We start from the raw sequence: 20,391 nt of genomic DNA on the forward strand, positions 1-20,391 counted from the left end.
CATTCATGTTGAAAAATGAATTTAAAACTTTCTCCAAACGCGAGTACCCATTAATGTGGGTTTCGTGATCTATATGTTGCACACCCTAAGCTACAACACATTCGAGCAATAATATACGGTATGTCCTATTTCGCTAACCCCTGAAATTGAGTTTTTTTTTGTTTTTTATTTTTTATTTTTTCAACCTAAAATTGAGATAAAACGTCCGCATTTTGCGTCATGGCGTCATGATGTCATCACTCTGCGTCACTTCCTTTTCGGCCTCACTTCCAGGCTCGACGGGACTTCGTCGGAGCTGTCACATTCACGCGCCGGGAGAGTCGAAGGGCGTCAGGGCTGCCGGCAGACAGGCGAGCCGCTCCTCAGTGATTCTGGAGGTCAGTAACCCCGCCCGCGAGACTCCTCGCACGGCTGCCTAGAACACTTTACAGACGCTAGCTCGTTTCCAGTCGTCATTTTCCAACTCATTTTACCAAATAGTGGCATCCTGTGGAATTTTAAGTCCGACAAAACCTGCTCGCTTGTTAGCCGCACATGCTAGCTAGTTAGCTAGCGTGAGGCTGACGGAGAAGCAACCTTGACACGGAACGGAAACGTGACTTTTATTGCTATCAATAATCGACAATGAGCTTGTTTATGTGCGAACCCAACGTCCTTTTGCGAATGCAGGGCGTATTTTGTCACACCGGCTTGCACAGTGTCGCCAGCAAACAACAACAAAAAGCCAAAGTCAAAAGTAAGAGCTAGCGAGCTAATTATATAATCAGTTTAGTGTTCATGCTAGCCGCGAAGTTGTTCAATTGTTTCTGGACATTTTAAACACGTGACTCGTTCGCTACTGCTTTTTGTGTCACTTGCTGAGTATTGAACATTGTTTTCACAAAAAGACGAAAGAGGGCTGGCTCTGATTGATGATTTGGGGAGAGGACGTGATGATAGACAGTTGCCTGACTCAGTAGAAAATGACTATAGTCTATTTTTAGGCGGGAGTTCAACGCGACCGCCAATCAGCGGTGGAGAAACTATCGATGGGCGGGGCTTGATGAGAAATTGAGGAGGCAAGGGAGCGAACAAGGTCAAAAACTTGTTTAACGTCTCTTCGCCTGCTGGTCTCTTCTTTCCATACTTTGAATCCGAAAGGCGTTTTTTTTGGGAATGTGTGTGAAGAAAAAATATCCAGAACTGCTCTCGCAAAAGATGGGTTTCAAATTTAAACTACAAACAAGTGCACATTTTGACAAGGTAATTTTGATTGTCTTACATTTGATATATGGTTTTGCAGATAACTGTCTTCTGAATTGTTTTATTTTAGTTCTATTTTTATATTTTTTGCAGAAAATAATGCCCTTTTTGATTTTTGTTGTTGTGTGGGTCTGATGTTATGTATTCGCTGAAATATCATCTATTTTAACTGATGACAGTCTTCTGAATTGTTTTAGTTCTACAGTCACGTTGCGGGATATGATTGCAAAAGCACATAGATCTTGTTGTTTGAAGCAGTAATAAATGAAAGAGAAGATATTCAAAGTCTTCTATTAGTCGATCAAAGATGTCTTGATCACAGCACGCATGACGTCTCGTGTCTTCTAAAAACTAAGATTGAAAATAAACAAGAAGCCTGTTGGTGAATGGCATACATACAGAGAAAAGAAACGTTTGTTTCTGCTGTCACAATTTAAATTCATATGGTAAATTATGGATAAAATGTTTGTCTCCTTTTTATTTGTTCATAAAATGCCAGTATACAGTATTACATCATCAGATTAGTCCTCATGAGCTCATTTTTACTTGTCTTCTAGTTTTAGTTATTTAGATAATATTGCATATAACCGATTAAAATTTGGGTAAATGTTGTAGCTAGATTGGATGATTAGGAAGGTTGCTCCAGCTCAAGAATGTTCTTCTCATCTGGGAAGTGAAAAATGGTCAAGACTTAAGAAATGATAAACGGTGACTACATTCAGAATTCCATACTCATTATATTACACCCCCAAAATAAATAAAAAACATTAGAAAAAGCTGGTTTAGTAGTTGACAAAATACGAAATGTTGAAATTTCTCAATAATTGTTTGATTTATTGTGTTTTTTATGACTATTGTTTTTTACATAATTACCCAGTGATATTAATTAAGTTTGTGCAGCTGGGATGTGTAAGGCTGTGGCGAGACCTATGAATTATTATCAGCAAGCATCCACATTTGAAGGGGGGACACCCAAAGAATGCATTTAGCTAGATTGAAATGTTCTTTTCCCCTCCATTGTGTATCTTTAAACAAAAGGAACATTTTATGAGAGGAAGGACTTAGTCCACATTCTCTAGAAATAAAAAGATCGTAGAAGTTAATGCATGGGAGAAAAGGCTCATTAGTTATCGTGAAAAAACAACTTAATGATTTAATTTCTTTCTCCATAAGAAAACAGAGAGTTAAAATGTGAACTTTTCATTTCAGGATCTGATTTAAGGAAGGCGCCAGTGGAAGTTGCTGTTCACCAGCACCGTTCTGACCTTGAGGACTCCTTGTCTTATTTTTTTATTTTTTTTTTCCGGACTGAGCACGAGCTAGATCATCCTCACCATTCCTGCTGTTGCCGCCACGTGCGCGCCAGCTTAAGGACTACACAACGAATGCATCGATTAAGGACTTGTGCGGCGCGCTTGCGTCCGCTAACCGCCTCGCAGGCGGCTCAGACTGTGTGTCCGCAGCGACCAATCACAGCCACGCCCCCTTCGGGCGCAAGGACGTTTGGGCCGATCAGGTGCTATACAGCACCTGTGGCCTCGGAGCCCTTTCTGAATGGGACTAGTTCCAACTATGTGGAGGAGATGTACTTCGCCTGGCTGGAGAACCCCAAGAGTGTTCACAAGGTGAGCAGTGGTGGCCAGCATCACTCATCCTTCCCCCACCGACTACATGTCATATTCTATTGTCTCACTTTTATTTTCTTGGTGACAGTCTGATGAATCTGAGTCAGCCACAATTTTACAGAGTCAGTTCTTATGAATTGAAGGACTTTTCGACTGAAAAATTGCAAGACTGACTCAGAATTTGTCAGACTCTGACCAAGAAAATGATGCACATCGATTGGGAGACAATGAAAGTCAAGACCATTGTCAACGAGGCCGTGTCATGCCTCCACTCTCTGCTGGCTAGTGTGGCTGCACGCAAGTTGGATTGACAAATTCCTCAAGCTTTTATGAGCATGCTTTCATGCTACCAACAAAACCGAAAAAACAAAAAACTTTAGGATGCAGTTTTCTTCACAAGCCAAAAATATACTGTACGTTTCCTCTTCAGCTTCTGCTTAAACTTTGGTAGCAGCTGGTCAGCTGACTTGTCTCTTGAGCCCGGGCAGGGGTGTTTATTGTAATGGAGCAGCTTGGTGAGATGAAGTGGAGCGAGACCATTTAGAGCTCTGAATATAAAATGAAGTCTAAAGTGATAGCCAGGGGTTGGAGGCCAAAATGGAGTAACTTGGAGATGCTTTAAAATAGGTGAGCAGCAGGATTTTGGACCAACTGGAGACATTTAGAGGAAGACTCACTATACAGTAAATTGCATTCCTAAAATCCATTTGAGACTAGAATGGGCATACCACTTATGAGGGTTCAAGAGTACTTTTAGCATTGGGGTTGCAAGAAGGAGTTAAGCACAAAGGTGACTTTCTTGATTTATCGCTAGATCTCCATATGCACTTTCACTAACCGACACAAGACGATGGTCGTGCCTGAAAGAATAAAATCCCATGCAACACAAATGAGGTTCCTCTGAAGGGTGTCTGGTAAGCCTGAACGATTCATTCTGCTCGCTTCTTTTATTTTCCTGCTTAATATGGGACAATGGTATTTTTAGCGCTTGGCATCTAGTGCAAACTCTTGAGCATGGAAGGGGGCTCCTCCCACCTGCAGTCCCTTCTGAAGGTTTCTCATTTTCCCCAGATGGGGTTTTTGAGTTTTTCCTTCCTCATCTGGGAACTTTGTTCAGGGGATGCTGTTGTGCTTTTGTGATGTTCTGTATGCTTTCTTTTTCACGTGTCAAGCCTTTGAGGCGTGGTGATTCAGGTCTATACAAATAAACTTGAGTATTGAAAATATTGCTGTAACAACCTTAGCTAACACAAGCTGCCATTAGCTGCAACAGGCACTTGCTGCTAACAGCCAACTCACGTCCGCCCTCTAGCCCGTTCCATCACGGTAATTATTGTAAGTCAGAGTATGGCCGATATAAAAATGTGCTTCTGTGCTTCAAAATTCAGCTTATGTGACTGACTATCTTATCTGTTCCAAATATATATTTTTTTAGGGTTTGCACAAAACCAAAGGCAGATGAAGCATAACCTAATATGAAGACAGATTACCTTTATTCATCTTTATTCATCATACTTCTTAAATAGTTTACTAAATAAACACTTTGACTCAGTTTTTGAGCTTTCACTGTGACAACTTTATGAAATTCCACCAAACAAGTGTGGCATAAACTCAAACTCAGAAATCTGACTCATAAAGTCAGGTTGCGGCAGTAACCCAAACAAATCTGTGACTTAATTCCGTCAATTCATTATTTTTCCATGAACCAACCAAATCCGTTGTGGTAGCATCACAACCTGTCATCAAGCGGACACAACTGTTTTTTAATCAGTCCGCTTATTTAGGAAAAACTGTTGCAGACTGCCCAGGAAACGACTGTCTGCCTCCTCAGCAAGTGTGTGGTAGTTTTTGGAGGAGGAGAGAAGGGAAATGGCTAATGTGATTCACACCACTGCTGGAAGCTGCCTTAGGAATAGGTGGGTGAACAAGAATGAGGGATCAGCTGAATCCAGGCGCAGCCAGCATTCTTTCCATCATTTCGAGTGGTTTGCCTTCGCTGAGCTGTTGAGGAATAATAGGCGTTGTTTATCATCATACTTAATGTTTCTGATCAAACTAAAAAAAAAGGACAGGCTAGCACAACTTTTTTTTTTCTCTCTCTGGCTGGATTAATTTTTGCCATGTTTGAATAAGGACAAAGCAGCTGGTGTGTTTTTCTTGTTTGGCTCTTCCACAACAACTTTTGGGAATGTTGCCAAGCGACATCTTAGCTCCACTTGCTCATATGGCAGCGCACCACAGATGACTCATGTTTCATCCCTCTGTTGAAGCAGGAAGTTAGCGTCCTGCTAAAGGACACTCCACCCATTTTAAATATTGGACAGGGTGTGACTCAGGCCCAGAATTGGGTATTCTGTCTCCTGACTCATTCTTAATTTTTAATACTACTTAGTGCTAACTGCTAGCAGCTAACAGTACCTTAAGAAGTAGCATAGTGTAAAGCCGTGAATGTTTGCATCTGAAAGATGACAACAAAATGTTTTTTGATAGCCATGTGTAAGTTGACATAGAGATTCACATGAGTAGCAAATAAAATAAGAATTTAACGTTAATTCCTTCCCACTTAGTTTTACATTCCCCGTGCGCTAACCAATAGCAGACCAGCATCTTTGTGACCCCATCAAGCTGACCAATAGTAGACTAGTATCTTAGGGAGTCGAGATGCCGACCAATAGCAGATCAGCATTGTAGTGATACTTTGCACTGGAGGCAGTTTGACACCAGCAAAAAATAAGAGCAATTATCTAAAAACGCCTCAAGAGGGAAGCAAAACACACAACCAACCAAGAGGGGACAAAAAAACTCAGTATTCCACATCGTTATGTGGATAAAACATGAGCCAGCAACGTCGTAACCTGGGGGTCCACTGTACTTCCTTCTTTTATACCTAAGAATTTGGGGAAATGGTCTAAGCCCGCATGACAGCTGATCATTTGTAGCAGCGCCAGTGTTACAATGCGGGATCTGAAGAACACACTTTTGTATTTTTTGTTTTATACAAGGTTGTGCAAGGACAACAAAATAATAATTTATTCATTGTGTGGCCCAGGCCAAGAGCAGATTTGAAGCGCTAATTGCTAGCATCTTACAGGCACCCTAAAAAGAATTTCATGTCATGTAGGATCTACTGAAAAACACTCTGCAAAGAATAAGAAGAAAACATCTTTTGAGCCATGCCTGTTTTGTTGTTTCTTCTAGTCGTGGGATGTGTTTTTCCGCAACGCTAATGCTGGTGCACCCCCCGGTGCTGCCTACCAGTCTCCTCTGGGCTTGTCTGTTGCCCCTCAGCTGTCCTCCCTGGTGGGAGCCCAACCAAACGTGGAGAAGCTGGTGGAGGACCACCTTGCTGTGCAGTCCCTCATCCGTGCCTATCAGGTACTTTCAAATCGAATCCCCCCCATGTTTGTATGTTGAACTATGTGTTGTTTTATTTTTTATTTTTTGGATCACTGCTGTTTTCTTTTCTCTTTGGGAAGCTTTTCAATGTATATTTTATCAATCAGGAAAAGGTATAGTTTTCTTTAAATGGGCCACATTTTATTTTTAAAACCGTTTTATAGATTATTAAAATACATACAATGGTAACATTGCTATTCACACTCAACTTAAAGAATATGAAGGATGAAAAAAGACGTTTTAACTAATGAAAGATTAATAATGATGGCATGTATAATTGCAATATAATAATATTTGGTAAAAAAAGAAAAAAAAAACAAGGATGATGCATTCAGGTTTGGCAGTAACACCAGTCCAGATTATATAATATCTGTAACATGTGAATCATCCACACACTGTTTTGCAAGTATTGCAGGTTGCGGAGGTATTGTGAAGTGTAAACATTCATGAGCAAAAAAAATAAAGATATTACAGTGCCGTTCACAGATTCTGATGTCAAAATAGATGTGTGATGAATTTCCATTTGTTAAAAATAAAATACCAATTTATATTCTTCTTATTTATAATCATTTCATCTCTTTCTTATAATCAAACGAGTATTTAATAAAATATAAATTAATGTATTAAATATTTTTATTTGTAAGTAATTTATTAAATATTTTTATTTGGAGTTAAGCTACTGACAAAAACAATTGTACATTAAAAATATTTTACTAAGAATAAAAACAATTAACTTATATTGTTAAAAATAATAAACTAATTGAATAAAAGTGAAAACATTAACATCTACAACTCCCATATAGATATTGTTGAAATTATACATACTGTGTTTTTTTATATGTGTCATTATCTGATTAATTGTATTCATTTTAAGCAGGTAATCAATTATTTGAGATATTAGAATTCAGAATACACACAAATAACAATACAATTTAGTGAGGCATGTTCAAGCAGAAGAAAACAACTTTGGCCCTACTTTGTCCTCCCCTGTTGCAAGTGAGTGTTCACCGACCATGGCAGCATCATGCAGGTCTTTGCAGGACACGTGTGAGTCTTGTTATGTAACATGGGCCAAAATGGACCTGCGCCAGCCTTGTGACCTTCCTCGGATGTATGTTATCTGACACGCCCGCCGCACACCTCACACGCACGCTATCCTTGACACATGCTCGCAAGGAGAAGACCTGCTATCACACCAGAACCGCCCAACAGCTCGTTTTAGGGGGCGGGTCTATCTCATTCTCATGCCATGTTGATCGTGGGTGGTGTCTGTTAGGAAGCCTCCTTGTTGCCATATTTAGTCCAACGTAAAAAAAAAAATAAAAACGAAAGCAAACAAGAATTAGTCAATTTAGACACAAACAAGCGCATCAGTCTATATGCATCATTTAAGTTTCGTTAAGAAATTTGGTGTTTTAATTGGGAAAGTATTGATTAGATCACTTGAAACTAAATCTTGGTTCGCTTTTATTATAAATACATTTTTCTTGACCGAATTACACTGATACTGGCATACAGCAACCTGTTGCCAGTGTTTACTGTTGCCACAGGCTATGTTAGCTGCGTGACGCACTAGCCCTTCCTACTGATCACCTATCCATCCATTTTCTAGAGCCGCTTATCCTCACAAAGGTTGCCGGCTTGCTGGTGCCTATCCCAGCTGGCTTCGGGCAGTAGATGGGGGACACGCTGAACTGGTTGCCAGCCAATCGTAGGGCACACCGAGACGAACAACCATTCAAGCAAGCCGTGCCCAATTCACCTGGAATGCGTGTTTTTGGAGCGTGGAGGGAAGCCTGAGTGTCCGGAGAGAACTCATGCGGGTTCGCGGAGAACTTGCAAATTCTACACAGGAAGGCCAGAGCGAAGTGGATTTGAACTTGGGTCTCTTAAACTGTGAGGCAAATGCGCTATTCACTGCGCAATCAAGCCGCCTCCTACTGATCACATTTTAACAAAATAAGTAGCTATAAAAAAATGGCTACATGACTGCAGATACAAATGTGCAGTTTACATCTTAGACCAAAGTTTGTGAGAAGAGCGCTGTCTAAATCTTAATGTTTCATTAGATGAAAGTAGTGCGCTGCTAAGCACAGTTGAGTAAAAAACAAAAGTAGGCGTTGGGTGGTGAGATGTAGATTATCCCTTTTGTGTTGTCACAACTAGACAAATTCAAAATTTCTCACAGGTATTTCAAGTCACTGTTATGTGATATTCCCACCATAATATTATATTAGCTTTTATTATATTATTATAATATATTATGTATTATATTAGCTTTTATATAGATTTTGATATAACTGTTAGTGCGTGTGTGTGCACTTGTACGTGTGTGTGTGTGTGTGTGGATGTGTGTAGGTGATGGGTCACCACAATGCTCACTTGGACCCGCTGGGCATCAGCTGTGTGAATTTTGATGATGCCCCCGTCAATAGCGGCTTCCAGGACGTCGGTGAGCAAAAAAACGAAGTTTTTGGTACTTGTGTTAATGTTGCTTCTCCGTCCCACCCACCCTCCTCTTCCTCCTCTTCTTCCTCTTGGTTGTGTTTGCTTGTTTTGCTACTGTGTTCCTGCCACAACTTCTTGTTTGCTTTTGCCTCTCCTCATGCTCGTCCACGTGTTTCCTCATTTGGCTTCACTATCCTCCATCCTCCTTTTCCTCCTCTTCCTGTCCCGGGTGGGCTGTGTCCTCGTTCCCCTGTAGATTCGCGGTCACCAGGTGGCCCAGTTGGACCCGCTTGGCATCATGGACGCTGATCTGGACTCGTGTGTGCCCACTGACATTATCACATCCTCCGACAAGCTGGGTGAGGAACCGGAATGGCTCTGCAGATTCCTGCTGCTCTGCCTCGCTTGGCGGCCTCACTGCCAACCCCCTTAAAGCTCGAACCCACAAGACCCAACTTCCCCCTTTTCTCGCTCCATTGCTTCCAAAACCTTCTTGACCATCAGGAAAACCTCTCTTCTCACGTTGGTTGTTGACTTTGAAGGAATGTTGAGACACATCCACAATGTTCGGAGCCAGAGGGTGTCTTGTTGAAGTCTAAAGGTCCCCAATGGGGTTCTAGAGGACCAGAATCTCTTACTGAGGGTTTTAGGAGCGATCTCCCAGGAATTTCACCTTTTGGCTTCCAGCTATGAGGCAGAAATGCGAGCTCTCTGGAGAATCCCTGGCTTAAGAAACGTTTGTCTTGCTGTTGAACATTTTATATTTTGGGGGTTTGTTGTTTATGAGCTTGTTGATAAACAGAGTGATTGGTTAAGTGGCTTCTAAGTCATTGGTTCTCAAACGTTTGTGGTCCTCAAGTGTTCCAGATGACATGTAACGGTTTAGAATTGCCAGGCTGGATCAGGCCCGCGCACATTTAAGATTTATTTATTTATTTATTTATACTATGTCTATGTGGTGAGATGACTTAAATGTTTCTGGTGTACTCTATCTTATATTAGTGCCTGTTTATTCCCCTCCAATAAACGAAAAAAAGGTCTCTTAAAAACTCTGACCAAAATAGAGATTCGCCAAATATTCCAGATCCGTGTTTGCGTGTCGCAATCATAAACAGAGTTTTACATCATCGCTCTACTGTTTCCCGGTTAAGAGACTGAAGTTCTTTCTGATTAGGCAGAATTTGCCGAAACTACTGCCGTCTAGTGGGATGCTTGTAAATTAATGAAACAGCTCTCTGCTGATTCGTGTAGCAGCATTTTTTTTTCTTTAATAAAGAAAGCTATATGGATGAAAAGTTTTTACACACAAAGAGGGAAGAATTATCCAGGTTTAAATAGCCCTGCTTATGTGTAGACAAGGCCCGAGTCATTGACGTGCTTCTACCCACAGCATGTTTTAAATTCCTTGTAGCTTGTTTTTATCAGGAAAAACAATCACAACAGCTGTGCTGAATAGACATAGTGCGCAGCTGTAAAATGACTCCTTTGAGTATATTGGCGAATGTAAACAGCACAATTGAACAGATAACATCACTTGGAAGCAGGTGACCACAGATCTTCAGCCAGAATGATTTCTATCGGAATGACAAAAAGCTTTGCACGTAAGAAGGTCTGCCTGGTCAGTCATTGGCAACTGCTGTCAGCCTATTTTTCAGCATTTTCACTGAACGTTTTTTTTCTTAATCAAAACAAGACTTTTCATGACAAAATGGTAGTTTCAAAGCAACACACCGCAAAATATTAAATGCTGCATATTTCCTCACAATCATGACAACCATGACCTACAATGACAAATTTAAAAAAACAAAAAACAACGCTGATCTAAGACGCAAAACAATGAAGCTTCACCATTTACTGGCATCCGTTTGTCATTACATTTACGGAGAAGATTGAATTCCTCAGATACTGGACGAAATCCTCTTATATGCCTACACGTTAAAAAGCAAATTTGAAAAATATATTTGCTGTTTACAGTTGTTTACAGTTGCCGGGTGGATTCCATTTGACAATTTTTTTCTTTGTTGTTAATGATAAAACATTTTATTGAAAACTATTTTGCATACTCCCAAGTTTTGGCTTGAGAGGTTCTGGAGACCCCAGTTTGAGAACCACTGTTTGAAGTCTTGTTGCCAGTCTTCTTGCTGCAGTGTGTTGCCTAGCGCTACTAATCACCAATTAGCTTTAGCCTCGCTTAGCTCCCCCGTTAAAACAGGATTTAGCCCCATTTTTCCTTATCTGCCCCGCTGCCTTCAGCATGGTAGCCATCATGGGAGGCAACCGCATCAGTGTCTCACATCCTTTGTGAGCTGCTGTGCTAGCTGCTGAGCTAGCTGCTAATCTAGTGGCTGTTGGTTGCCGTGTAGAAGCAGGTGGTAGTTCACTAACTTTTCCGGATGTTTCCTCCCTGTTCTGCCGCTATCCCCTCCCCTCGTCCAGACGCAGTCAAGGATCGACTGAAACTCCTCACGGTTGGAGGTACGAAAAGCAGCGCTGGTGTAGCATAGCGTTGCAAGTGTGTGTGTGCGCGCCACAAACAAACATTTGCCTTTTGTCTTCATAGCAGAAAATCATTGCAACAGTATATACTGACATACACACACGTACTAACAACTTCATTAGGTACACATCTAAAAAGATCAAACAGTGGTAAAGTTGGTCCCCTTTTGTTTTGAAGTGTGTTCTGTCGTGTGTGTAGCTAGCCTGGTTAGCCTCTAGCCGCTACCGCTGAGTGTGTGTCACGTGACTGTCCAGATGTTGAACTGAGATTGAAGGTGAGACGTTGGGATTGTGTGATGGATCAGATGAGAACGAAAGATCTTGATTTTATTCAAAACTTGTCCAATCCCAGCAGGAGTCTGCGGGAATCCACAATCATGGTGAGGTGAGCCAGACGGAGGCCGCGCCCGCGCTGGCTTCCCGTTTGGTTGACAGGCCCCAGGTTGTTCACGACAAAGATGAACTTGTCAGGACCATTAAGCAGGAGAGACGTCTCAAAGTGACTCCAAACTCTTCCCTTCATTATGTCGCTTGACAGCCGTGCAGCAACTATCTTCTGCCTCAATAATGAGGCATTTGCCCAATTTTATTCATTTGTCACCAACATGTCTCTAATTGCCCCGCTTCCATCTATTCTCTACCTAACAACTGCCATCTAACTGACACATCAGTTCTTTTTCACTGTTCTCAATATCACTCTTCTCACTGCTGTCTTCGCCTGAACTTGATGTCACCTAACTGCAACCTGATACTAAACTGCATCTGACTACAATTGTCTAACTTCCGCCTCGTGAAGAGATGTCACTCACTTCAACGTCACCCACAACCTTGCACTTAATTATCATTTAATGTGAATACTACCTATCTACCATCCTAACTATTACAGGCTATCTGACAGTTACTTGTCCCCTAACTATCTAACACTTAGCCGGCACCTAAACTACAACCTGTCATCTGAGTAAGTCGCTTACCTAGTTGCCACCTGGTTCCTCAAACGGAACTTAATAGAATCCTTTCAACGTAACTGTCACCAAGCTCATTTAGTCACAGCCATTTGCAATCATCACAACCAAAGTGCCGAGAGTATAGAGCATTTTACATGTTTCAAGACCCTCAAAATATTGTCCAATATTTTTTTCACATTCATTCTACCAATAAAAGAATACTCTTTTTACGCCAGAAAAAAAGATATTCTGCCTCTTTTGGTTCTATAGTCATTAGCTTTAGTACGAAGGTAAATTCCTTGAAATTTATTTATCAAAATCTGAAAAAAAATGTTTTTGTGTAAAACAAACCTAGCAATCAAAACTGCAACCAAAACAGGAACTTTGACATGAACTTGGTTTTATTCTCTAAAATCAGATAGTTCGTCGATTACCACGATTTGACAAGTAACTGTCTTTTAAACTCCTCCTAACTAACTACTACCTTAGCTGGACAACTGAGGTAGCCAGTGGACTGCTCAATATATGTCAGTTGACTAATGCCATACTGGCTGCCTAAACTACTCAACTGCCACAATAACAGTCATCTCTCTCGAGTGACATAACTGCTACCTCCATCTATTGTATCACCTGTCGGCGATCACGTATATCTCACCTGTCTTTCATTTCCCTTGTGTGACAAATTGTCACATCTGTCGATGTCATTTCTGGTGCTTGCATGTGTTGAAGGCGGCATGTCTTCCCCGCGTACAATGACAGGTCGTGATGATGGTGTCGTCTTCACCGGCTGGTCAAAGTCACGTGACGCTGATGATTGAAGGAAGCAACGGCATTCAAGGGAAACTTTAGTTTGATGAACTGGAACTGTGTCTCTTGCCACCTTCCATCCTTGTGGTCCGCGCCTTCACTCATCACGGCCAAGTGACGCTTCTGTGCATCTTATTTACACGGTCCTCACCTGCCACTTTGTCCTTTGTATGCTGATATACATAGGTTTCTATGGACTGGATGAGTCAGACCTGGAGAAGGTCTTCAGGCTTCCTACGACCACCTTCATCGGCGGTTCAGAGAGCGCTCTGCCCTTGAAGGAGATCATACGACGGCTGGAGGTATGCGAGGGATAACATTAGCAGATTCACTCTAACGGAGGGACGGTATCGTGTGAATTGTCTGAATTAGGGGGTCACACATGGGCCCCAATTCAGTGTCTTGCTCGCAGACATCTTTTCAGAAAAAGTCAACTGACAAAACAGTGACTGAGTGTCATTATCTCACACACACCAACCCTGGTGGTGGGATTATGTTCATTTCCCTAGATGGCGTACTGTCAGCACATTGGCGTCGAGTTCATGTTCATCAATGACTTGGAACAGTGTCAGTGGATACGCCAAAAGTTTGAGACACCGGGCGTGATGCAGTTCACCCTAGAAGAGAAAAGGACTCTACTGGCCCGCATGGTCCGATCCACCAGGTAGTGCCCCTGACACGCCTCGAACTGAACTTCAAAACAATCATGCGGAAGAATGTATGTCGATTGGCGTGTATGTGTGTGCGCTGTGCAGGTTTGAGGAGTTCCTGCAGAAGAAGTGGTCGGCTGAGAAGCGGTTCGGCCTGGAGGGGTGCGAGTCTCTCATACCGGCTCTAAAGACAATCATCGACATGTCTTCCGGAAGCGGGGTGGAGTACGTCATCATGGGCATGCCTCACAGGTAACGTACCCTCTCACACACTGTAGTACAGGGGTGGCCAAGTTCGGTCCTCAAGAGCCACAATCCAGCCTGTTTTCATTGTGTCTCTTCAACTAACACACCTGATTCAAATGATTAGCTCATCGGCATGCTTTGCACAATCCTGATAACGACGCTGATTTGACTCAGGGGGGTTGGTTGAAGAGATAAACAGTCTGGATTGTGGCTCTTAAGGACCGAACTTGGCCACCCCTGCTGTAGTACATTATCATGGGCATTTTTCTCTCAAACACGCACACACAGTCCCACTTGCATTCTTGCAAACCATGTTGACTCAAAAATGGTGTTTCAGCCAGCATATTAATCTTTGATGAAAATTTATGGGGAGGGATTTGCCTAGAATCGAGAGAGAAAAAGGAGAAAAATCGGTGTCTTGCTAAGGACAGTTTAAGTCATTAAAATTTTGATCATTTTTTTGCAGGGGTCGTCTCAACGTTTTGGCGAATGTGATCCGTAAAGAACTGGAGCAGATCTTCTGTCAGTTTGACTCCAAGCTGGAGGCGGCAGATGAGGTACAGGGGTGTTCTCTTGGGTTCTGTTCTGATGTCCATTGCCGTGGTTAGGCCTCACTCAAAACACGCCGCCGGGTTTCTGTCCCCAGGGTTCCGGGGACGTGAAGTACCATCTGGGCATGTACCACCGCAGGATCAATCGTGTAACGGACCGCAACATCACCTTGTCCTTGGTGGCCAACCCATCACATCTGGAGGCAGCTGACCCAGTGGTGCAGGGGAAAACTAAGGCTGAGCAGTTTTACTGCGGAGATAACGACGGAAATCGGGTGAGTTGTGCCTGACCTGCACGGCTTGACTTGGACTCTGACGCCCCATGCTCTGCATTAAGGTAATGTCCATCCTCATTCACGGAGATGCTGCCTTCGCCGGTCAAGGGATTGTATACGAGACCTTCCATTTGTCTGACCTGCCATCCTACACCACACACGGCACTGTGCATGTGGTGGTCAACAACCAGGTAAGATCTCATCCCATATGTGATCATGTTTTTCTTGCACCTGTAAACTGGGCTTAATCATCACATTGGTCTTAAACTATAATCACATGAAACCACAATGGCCTACAGTGAGAAATTATCTTGTTAGGTTATAAATTCTTGAGTGTTTTATGACCTCGATACTGTCATTTCACTGCGTTTTCGGATTTTATACCCCATGCTATAGTGCGTGTTTTTCATTGTATTCTGTTTGTGTTGCTAATACGTAATTCGTGCAAGTAGCAGCAGTTGGAAAGTTTATAATTAATCACAGTATTGATGCTTAATTTCCCTAAGCCTATCTGTTGTTTTTTTCTAAATATCTGTTAGCACGAAATAGGCAATTTCAAATATGAAATGTTCACTTAATTATTTTTTTATGTGTCCAGAGGTTAAGTACAGTCAGTACTATAGGGCCAGGGTGAGTAATGAAGAAAAAAATGTTGCAAGTTTGTTTTTATTTTTGTCTTTGGCTTTGTTTTTTCACAGCATTATTAATAAACTTGACCTTTTTTCATTCCATTTGGGTAGATCGGCTTTACCACGGATCCTCGTATGGCTCGCTCCTCACCTTACCCGACGGACGTGGCCCGCGTGGTCAACGCACCCATCTTCCACGTCAATGCCGATGACCCAGAAGCCGTCATCTACGTGTGTAAGGTGGCGGCCGAATGGCGGGCCACCTTCCACAAGGACGTGGTGGTGGACCTGGTCTGCTACCGACGCATGGGCCACAACGAGATGGACGAGCCCATGTTCACGCAGCCGCTCATGTACAAGCAAATCAAGAAGCAGAAGCCAGTCCTGCTCAAGTATGCAGAGAAGCTCATCGCCGACGGAAGTGTCACCCGACAAGAGTACGAGGTAACACAAATTGAACAAGCAATTTTAATGATTTATTTGGGGGGGGGTGCCCGGCCCAGACAGTTACCATGATCCGTGTGCAGGAGGAGATCGCCAAGTACGACAAGATCTGTGAAGAGGCCTATGCTCGATCCAAGGATGAGAAGATCCTGCACATCAAGCACTGGCTGGACTCGCCGTGGCCTGGTATGGGATCCCCAGAGGACGGAAGCACTCTGAGCATGGCCGGAGTTCGCATCAAGAGCTTGTTTGCACTTATTCGCAGGTTTCTTTACCCTGGATGGGCAGCCCAAGTCGATGAGCTGTCCCTCGACTGGACTGAGCGAGGAGAACCTCAACCATATTGGACAAGTGGCCTCTTCTGTTCCCGTGGAGGACTTCACCATACATGGAGGTCACGTCTAAACTGTCTTCATTTCATCTTCCTCACAGACATTGCGGCAATCAAACTCTCTCTTTGGCTCATATTGCTATGTACGCATGACATTATATCTTCATCTCTGTCCCCCTCTTTCTAGCGCACCATTTTTCTGTCTTCTGTCAACCTGGGCACCTTGCTGAAACATTTCTGGCTATGCCCCTAGCTGTAAAATTTTTATTTCCCTATCTTTATTTCTCTTTTGACCTCCTTCGGTCCCTGTCCTCTAAACATCTATCATCCGTCTTCTGCCTAGCTTGCTTTTGTGCCAATAATTTTTCTATCATGATATTGTCACGTGACACTTTGTTGTTACATCCCTGCTTTGTCTACCTATTTGCCTTACTACATAAATTTCTGTATATCTCCATATAGCAATATCTGAGTACCTAATCTAGTGTGATGTGTGATGTTTAGGTCTGAGTCGCATCCTGAAGGGTCGTGCAGAGATGGTTCGTAAGAGAACGGTGGACTGGGCATTGGCGGAGTACATGGCCTTCGGCTCACTGCTGAAGGAAGGCATCCACGTGCGTCTGTCGGGCCAGGATGTGGAGCGAGGAACATTCAGGTGGGTTGCCGCAACTGTCCTTGTCTTACCACTTGTATGTTCACAACCTGGCTAAAAAGTTGACACAAACCGGGCAGAGATTGTGAAGTATTTGCAAGTGTACGGAAGAATATGACTGAAGAAGGAACGGGGGTTATGTCATGATCTTTTGTTTGATATGTGGAGTATTCTGAAATGCTTTAGTTTAATAGGAATTAAGTTAATATTTGGGGGCAATTTTTGGTTGAATCGACAGTCAACCATTTTTTTTTTTTTAATTTTAAGAGAACTCTACATGCGTGTGCAACCGAAATAAAATGTTAGATTTTTATAATGTGCTTTTGGAATGAGTTAAAACTGCTTTAGTATTGGCACTGGAACATTTGTATTTTTTGCTTCAGAAATAAGTGTGGTCACGGAATGACTTAAATACCCAGGTTAACGCACCACTTTAACTGTTATGCTTATGCACTCCTGTGTGTTTTGAAATTATAACACTCCTTACAAATTTGGCCGGGATGTGTCAAGTTTTGAGCACCAGTACATGTGCACTTTTCCAGCCACCGTCATCACGTCCTCCACGACCAGAACGTGGACAAGAGGATCTGCATCCCCATGAACCACCTGGCCCCAGACCAGGCACCTTATACCGTCTGCAACAGCTCTTTGTCAGAGTACGGCGTACTTGGTCAGTTCCTGTGCCCGACTTCTCGTCCGCCGCGGCCCTGGTTCCCGCCCGGGTAACAATTGCTTTGTGAGTTTCAGGTTTCGAGCTGGGATTCGCCATGGCCAGTCCCAACGCACTAATCCTGTGGGAGGCGCAGTTTGGCGACTTCCACAACACGGCGCAGTGCATCATAGACCAGTTCATTTGTCCCGGCCAGGCCAAGTGGGTTCGACAGAACGGCATTGTGCTTCTACTGCCGCACGGCTTGGAGGGCATGGTGAGCAGCACACACGTCATGTAAAAGTCCATGGACGATATAAACAAATTCTGGTCCTGGTATGTTTTGGTACAATGTGGTATTCCATTGAAGCTGCACATCTCTAAATTCAGACTTGCCCTCTAACTGTCAAAGCCCATTCAAAATAATTGGGAGTGGGTTTGAATTCCCGCTGTTTGGTGCGCGCTGTTTATTTCAATTATTTTTAATTTACCCAAGATACTTTTTTAAGACAATTTTTAGTAAAATATTCCAATACCAAAATATTACATAGCAGCATTCCTTTCAATAACCAATGTCTTAAATGTCTGTGATGTACTAGAGGTGTGAAATATAAATGACGTACGTCTTTCTCATGACGTTTTCAGGGTCCTGAACATTCATCCGCTCGCCCGGAAAGGTTCCTCCAAATGTGCAATGATGACCCTGATGTCATGCCCGTAAGTGATGTGTGTGTCCGTAATTGAATTTGGATCTTTGAGTGTGTGTGTGGTGTGCTGTCAGTCTGTGAGTGTGTCAGTGTCTCCTTCCATGCATGTCCATGTGTATATTAGTGCGTCCTCCCTCTTCCTGTCCCCGGACCAACGGCTCGGTCTCGTCCCCAGACGCTGACAGACGACTTTGCCGTGCGTCAGTTGTATGATTGCAATTGGATTGTCGTCAACTGTTCCTCTCCCGGCAATTATTTCCACGTGATACGGCGACAGATCCTGCTGCCGTTCAGGAAGCCGGTAAAACTCACGCAAGGCCATTTCAAGTATTAAAAAGAGATTTGACTTGACATCCTCTTTCTGTCCTCAGCTGATTGTGTTCACTCCCAAGTCGCTGCTGCGCCATCCAGAGGCCAGGTCCAGTTTTGATGAGATGCTACCAGGTTTGTCTTCTTTCCCTCCCTCCACCCTTAAGTGTCTTAAGTGTGTTTGTATAATGCTTCTCTTCGCTATTCATCCGGCATCCAGGAACCGAGTTCCAGAGGCTGATTCCTGAGAGCGGTGTTGCGGCCGAGCGTCCCGAGGAGGTCAAGAGGTTAATTTTCTGCACAGGCAAAGTTTACTATGAGCTGACCAAGGAGAGGAAGAACCGCGAAATGGATTCAACAGTCGCCATTGCACGCATTGAACAGGTACGCCTTGTAACACAAAGACAGTGATTAATAGCCTTATAACTTCAGTAATACGATGCGTTTTGCCACAAACGCGTTGGAGAAATTGAAAGGATTTTTATTTTGGCTATGTATTAACAGGTGACCCTGCTTTTATGTATCAGCCCAGTAAAATCATAGTGATTGACTGAATTGTTTCCGATGTGTGCTGTGCATCCAGTTGTCTCCATTCCCGTTCGACCAAGTGAAGGCAGAGTCGGAGCGTTTCGCCAATGCTGATTTGGTTTGGTGTCAGGAGGAGCACAAGAACCAAGGCTACTACGACTATGTCAAACCTCGCATCAGGACCACCATCCAGAGGGCCAAGCCCGTCTGGTCAGTGCAAATGCCGGCAACGCCGCATGCTCGCTCCCGAGCGCTTGAACGCCAACTAGTTAGCTTTTTCACTCTCTTCCTCCCTCCCCCCTCTCTCATTCCCTCCCTAACTTTTTTTTTTACGACCCTTTCTTGTTTCTTTGGACTAACCCCATATCGTTCCCCTTTTTGTCTGTCAGGTATGCGGGTCGCGACCCTGCCGCCGCTCCAGCCACGGGTAACAAGAACACTCACCTACTGGAGCTTCGCCGTTTCCTGGACAACGCCTTTGGTCTGGATGCCTTCCAGGACCAGCAGTAGACCTCCTGATGACCTCTGACCCTGCAGCAGATGGAATTAACCCTACCCTTTGACCCTTGCATTCCCCCTACACACATAAGCACACACATGCACACCAAACAAGTAAAACTCCAAACAAGTTGATTTTCTTTTTGTCTTTTCTGAGTTTGCTAATTAGATGTCACTTTGACTGTATGACAGGATTTTCCCAGCTGTACCTTATACAGGTTACCAGTGAAAACACTGATTTCTGTGCAGATTTTACTGATTTTAGCTTTTCTCTCCCCTCTCCATTTTCCCAGTCGTCATTGTAGACATTTGGGAAGCGTCATCTGCGTCTCATGGGTTTCTTTTCTTTACATGCTTTTATGAATGCGTATCAGGCTTTTTTTGCTCACCCAAAAACAAAAACCAAATAAGTTTGGTTTGATCAAAGATGGCAAAGAACCCAGCTAGGGATTTTTCCTTTGTATTTCACCTTGTTAGCAAGCGCGGCTGTTTGGCCTTCAGTGGGTCGCTTTTGCAAAGCTTGGAGACTTTTTTTTTTTTTTTTTTTGCGGTGAGCGTTTGTGCCAAAGGAGAGTTGAGCTTTGACGTGAACGACAAGAAAAGATCATGTATTTATTTTCCTAGAGGGGTGCCGCCAAGTTCTTTTCATTGTTTCTGCTTCATTCAATAAAGATTTCTTTATGTACTACACACTTCACAGTTTATGTAGAAACAAGACCATTCCCTCAATCCAGGTTCTACAGGTTATCAATGTCAGGGAAATTGTAGATGAGTGATCACCTGTCGGTCAGAAAACATTAACTGGCCATTTGGAAAAAAACAATCAACCCTTATAAGAAATATGGACTGGTTGCCACTCACTATATGTCAATGAATATAGAGTACAACAAGTTATGTCAAAGCCAAAGGGTAGTAAGCAAAATTGACAGCTTCTGATAAATGACACTGGGTTGGTCGGTCAAGA

At 43.1% G+C, this 20,391-nt stretch overlaps 1 protein-coding gene across 4 annotated transcripts; it reads left to right on the plus strand.

Annotated features, from left to right (window-relative positions):
* Positions 1–251: 251 nt before the first annotated feature.
* LOC148429059 (2-oxoglutarate dehydrogenase complex component E1) lies at positions 252–20,115 on the plus strand. 4 transcript variants are annotated; one of them, XM_088410018.1, is made up of 23 exons: positions 252–377; positions 2,452–2,867; positions 6,066–6,242; positions 8,968–9,070; positions 11,148–11,186; positions 13,145–13,260; positions 13,468–13,622; positions 13,714–13,860; positions 14,321–14,411; positions 14,501–14,680; positions 14,743–14,871; positions 15,421–15,753; positions 15,837–15,939; positions 16,019–16,147; positions 16,589–16,739; positions 17,279–17,406; positions 17,484–17,662; positions 18,031–18,102; positions 18,268–18,393; positions 18,464–18,536; positions 18,622–18,785; positions 18,985–19,139; positions 19,319–20,115. In XM_088410018.1, the coding sequence occupies exons 2-23, from the start codon at positions 2,628–2,630 to the stop codon at positions 19,437–19,439; spliced, it is 3,111 nt and encodes a 1,036-aa protein (XP_088266144.1). In that variant the 5' UTR covers positions 252–377; positions 2,452–2,627; the 3' UTR covers positions 19,440–20,115. The 4 variants fall into 4 exon arrangements, with proteins under 4 accessions (XP_088266144.1, XP_088266168.1, XP_088266160.1 ...); XM_088410027.1 differs by lacking the exon at positions 252–377 and adding an exon at positions 1,224–1,242; XM_088410042.1 differs by lacking the exons at positions 8,968–9,070; positions 11,148–11,186 and adding an exon at positions 8,622–8,715.
* The last annotated feature ends 276 nt before the right edge of the window (positions 20,116–20,391 follow it).

The sequence above is a fragment of the Hippichthys cyanospilos genome, chromosome 1, assembly GCF_059441005.1.
Source record: "Hippichthys cyanospilos isolate Australia breed blue-spotted pipefish chromosome 1, RoL_Hcya_1.0, whole genome shotgun sequence".
Classification (NCBI taxonomy): Eukaryota; Metazoa; Chordata; class Actinopteri; order Syngnathiformes; family Syngnathidae; genus Hippichthys; species Hippichthys cyanospilos.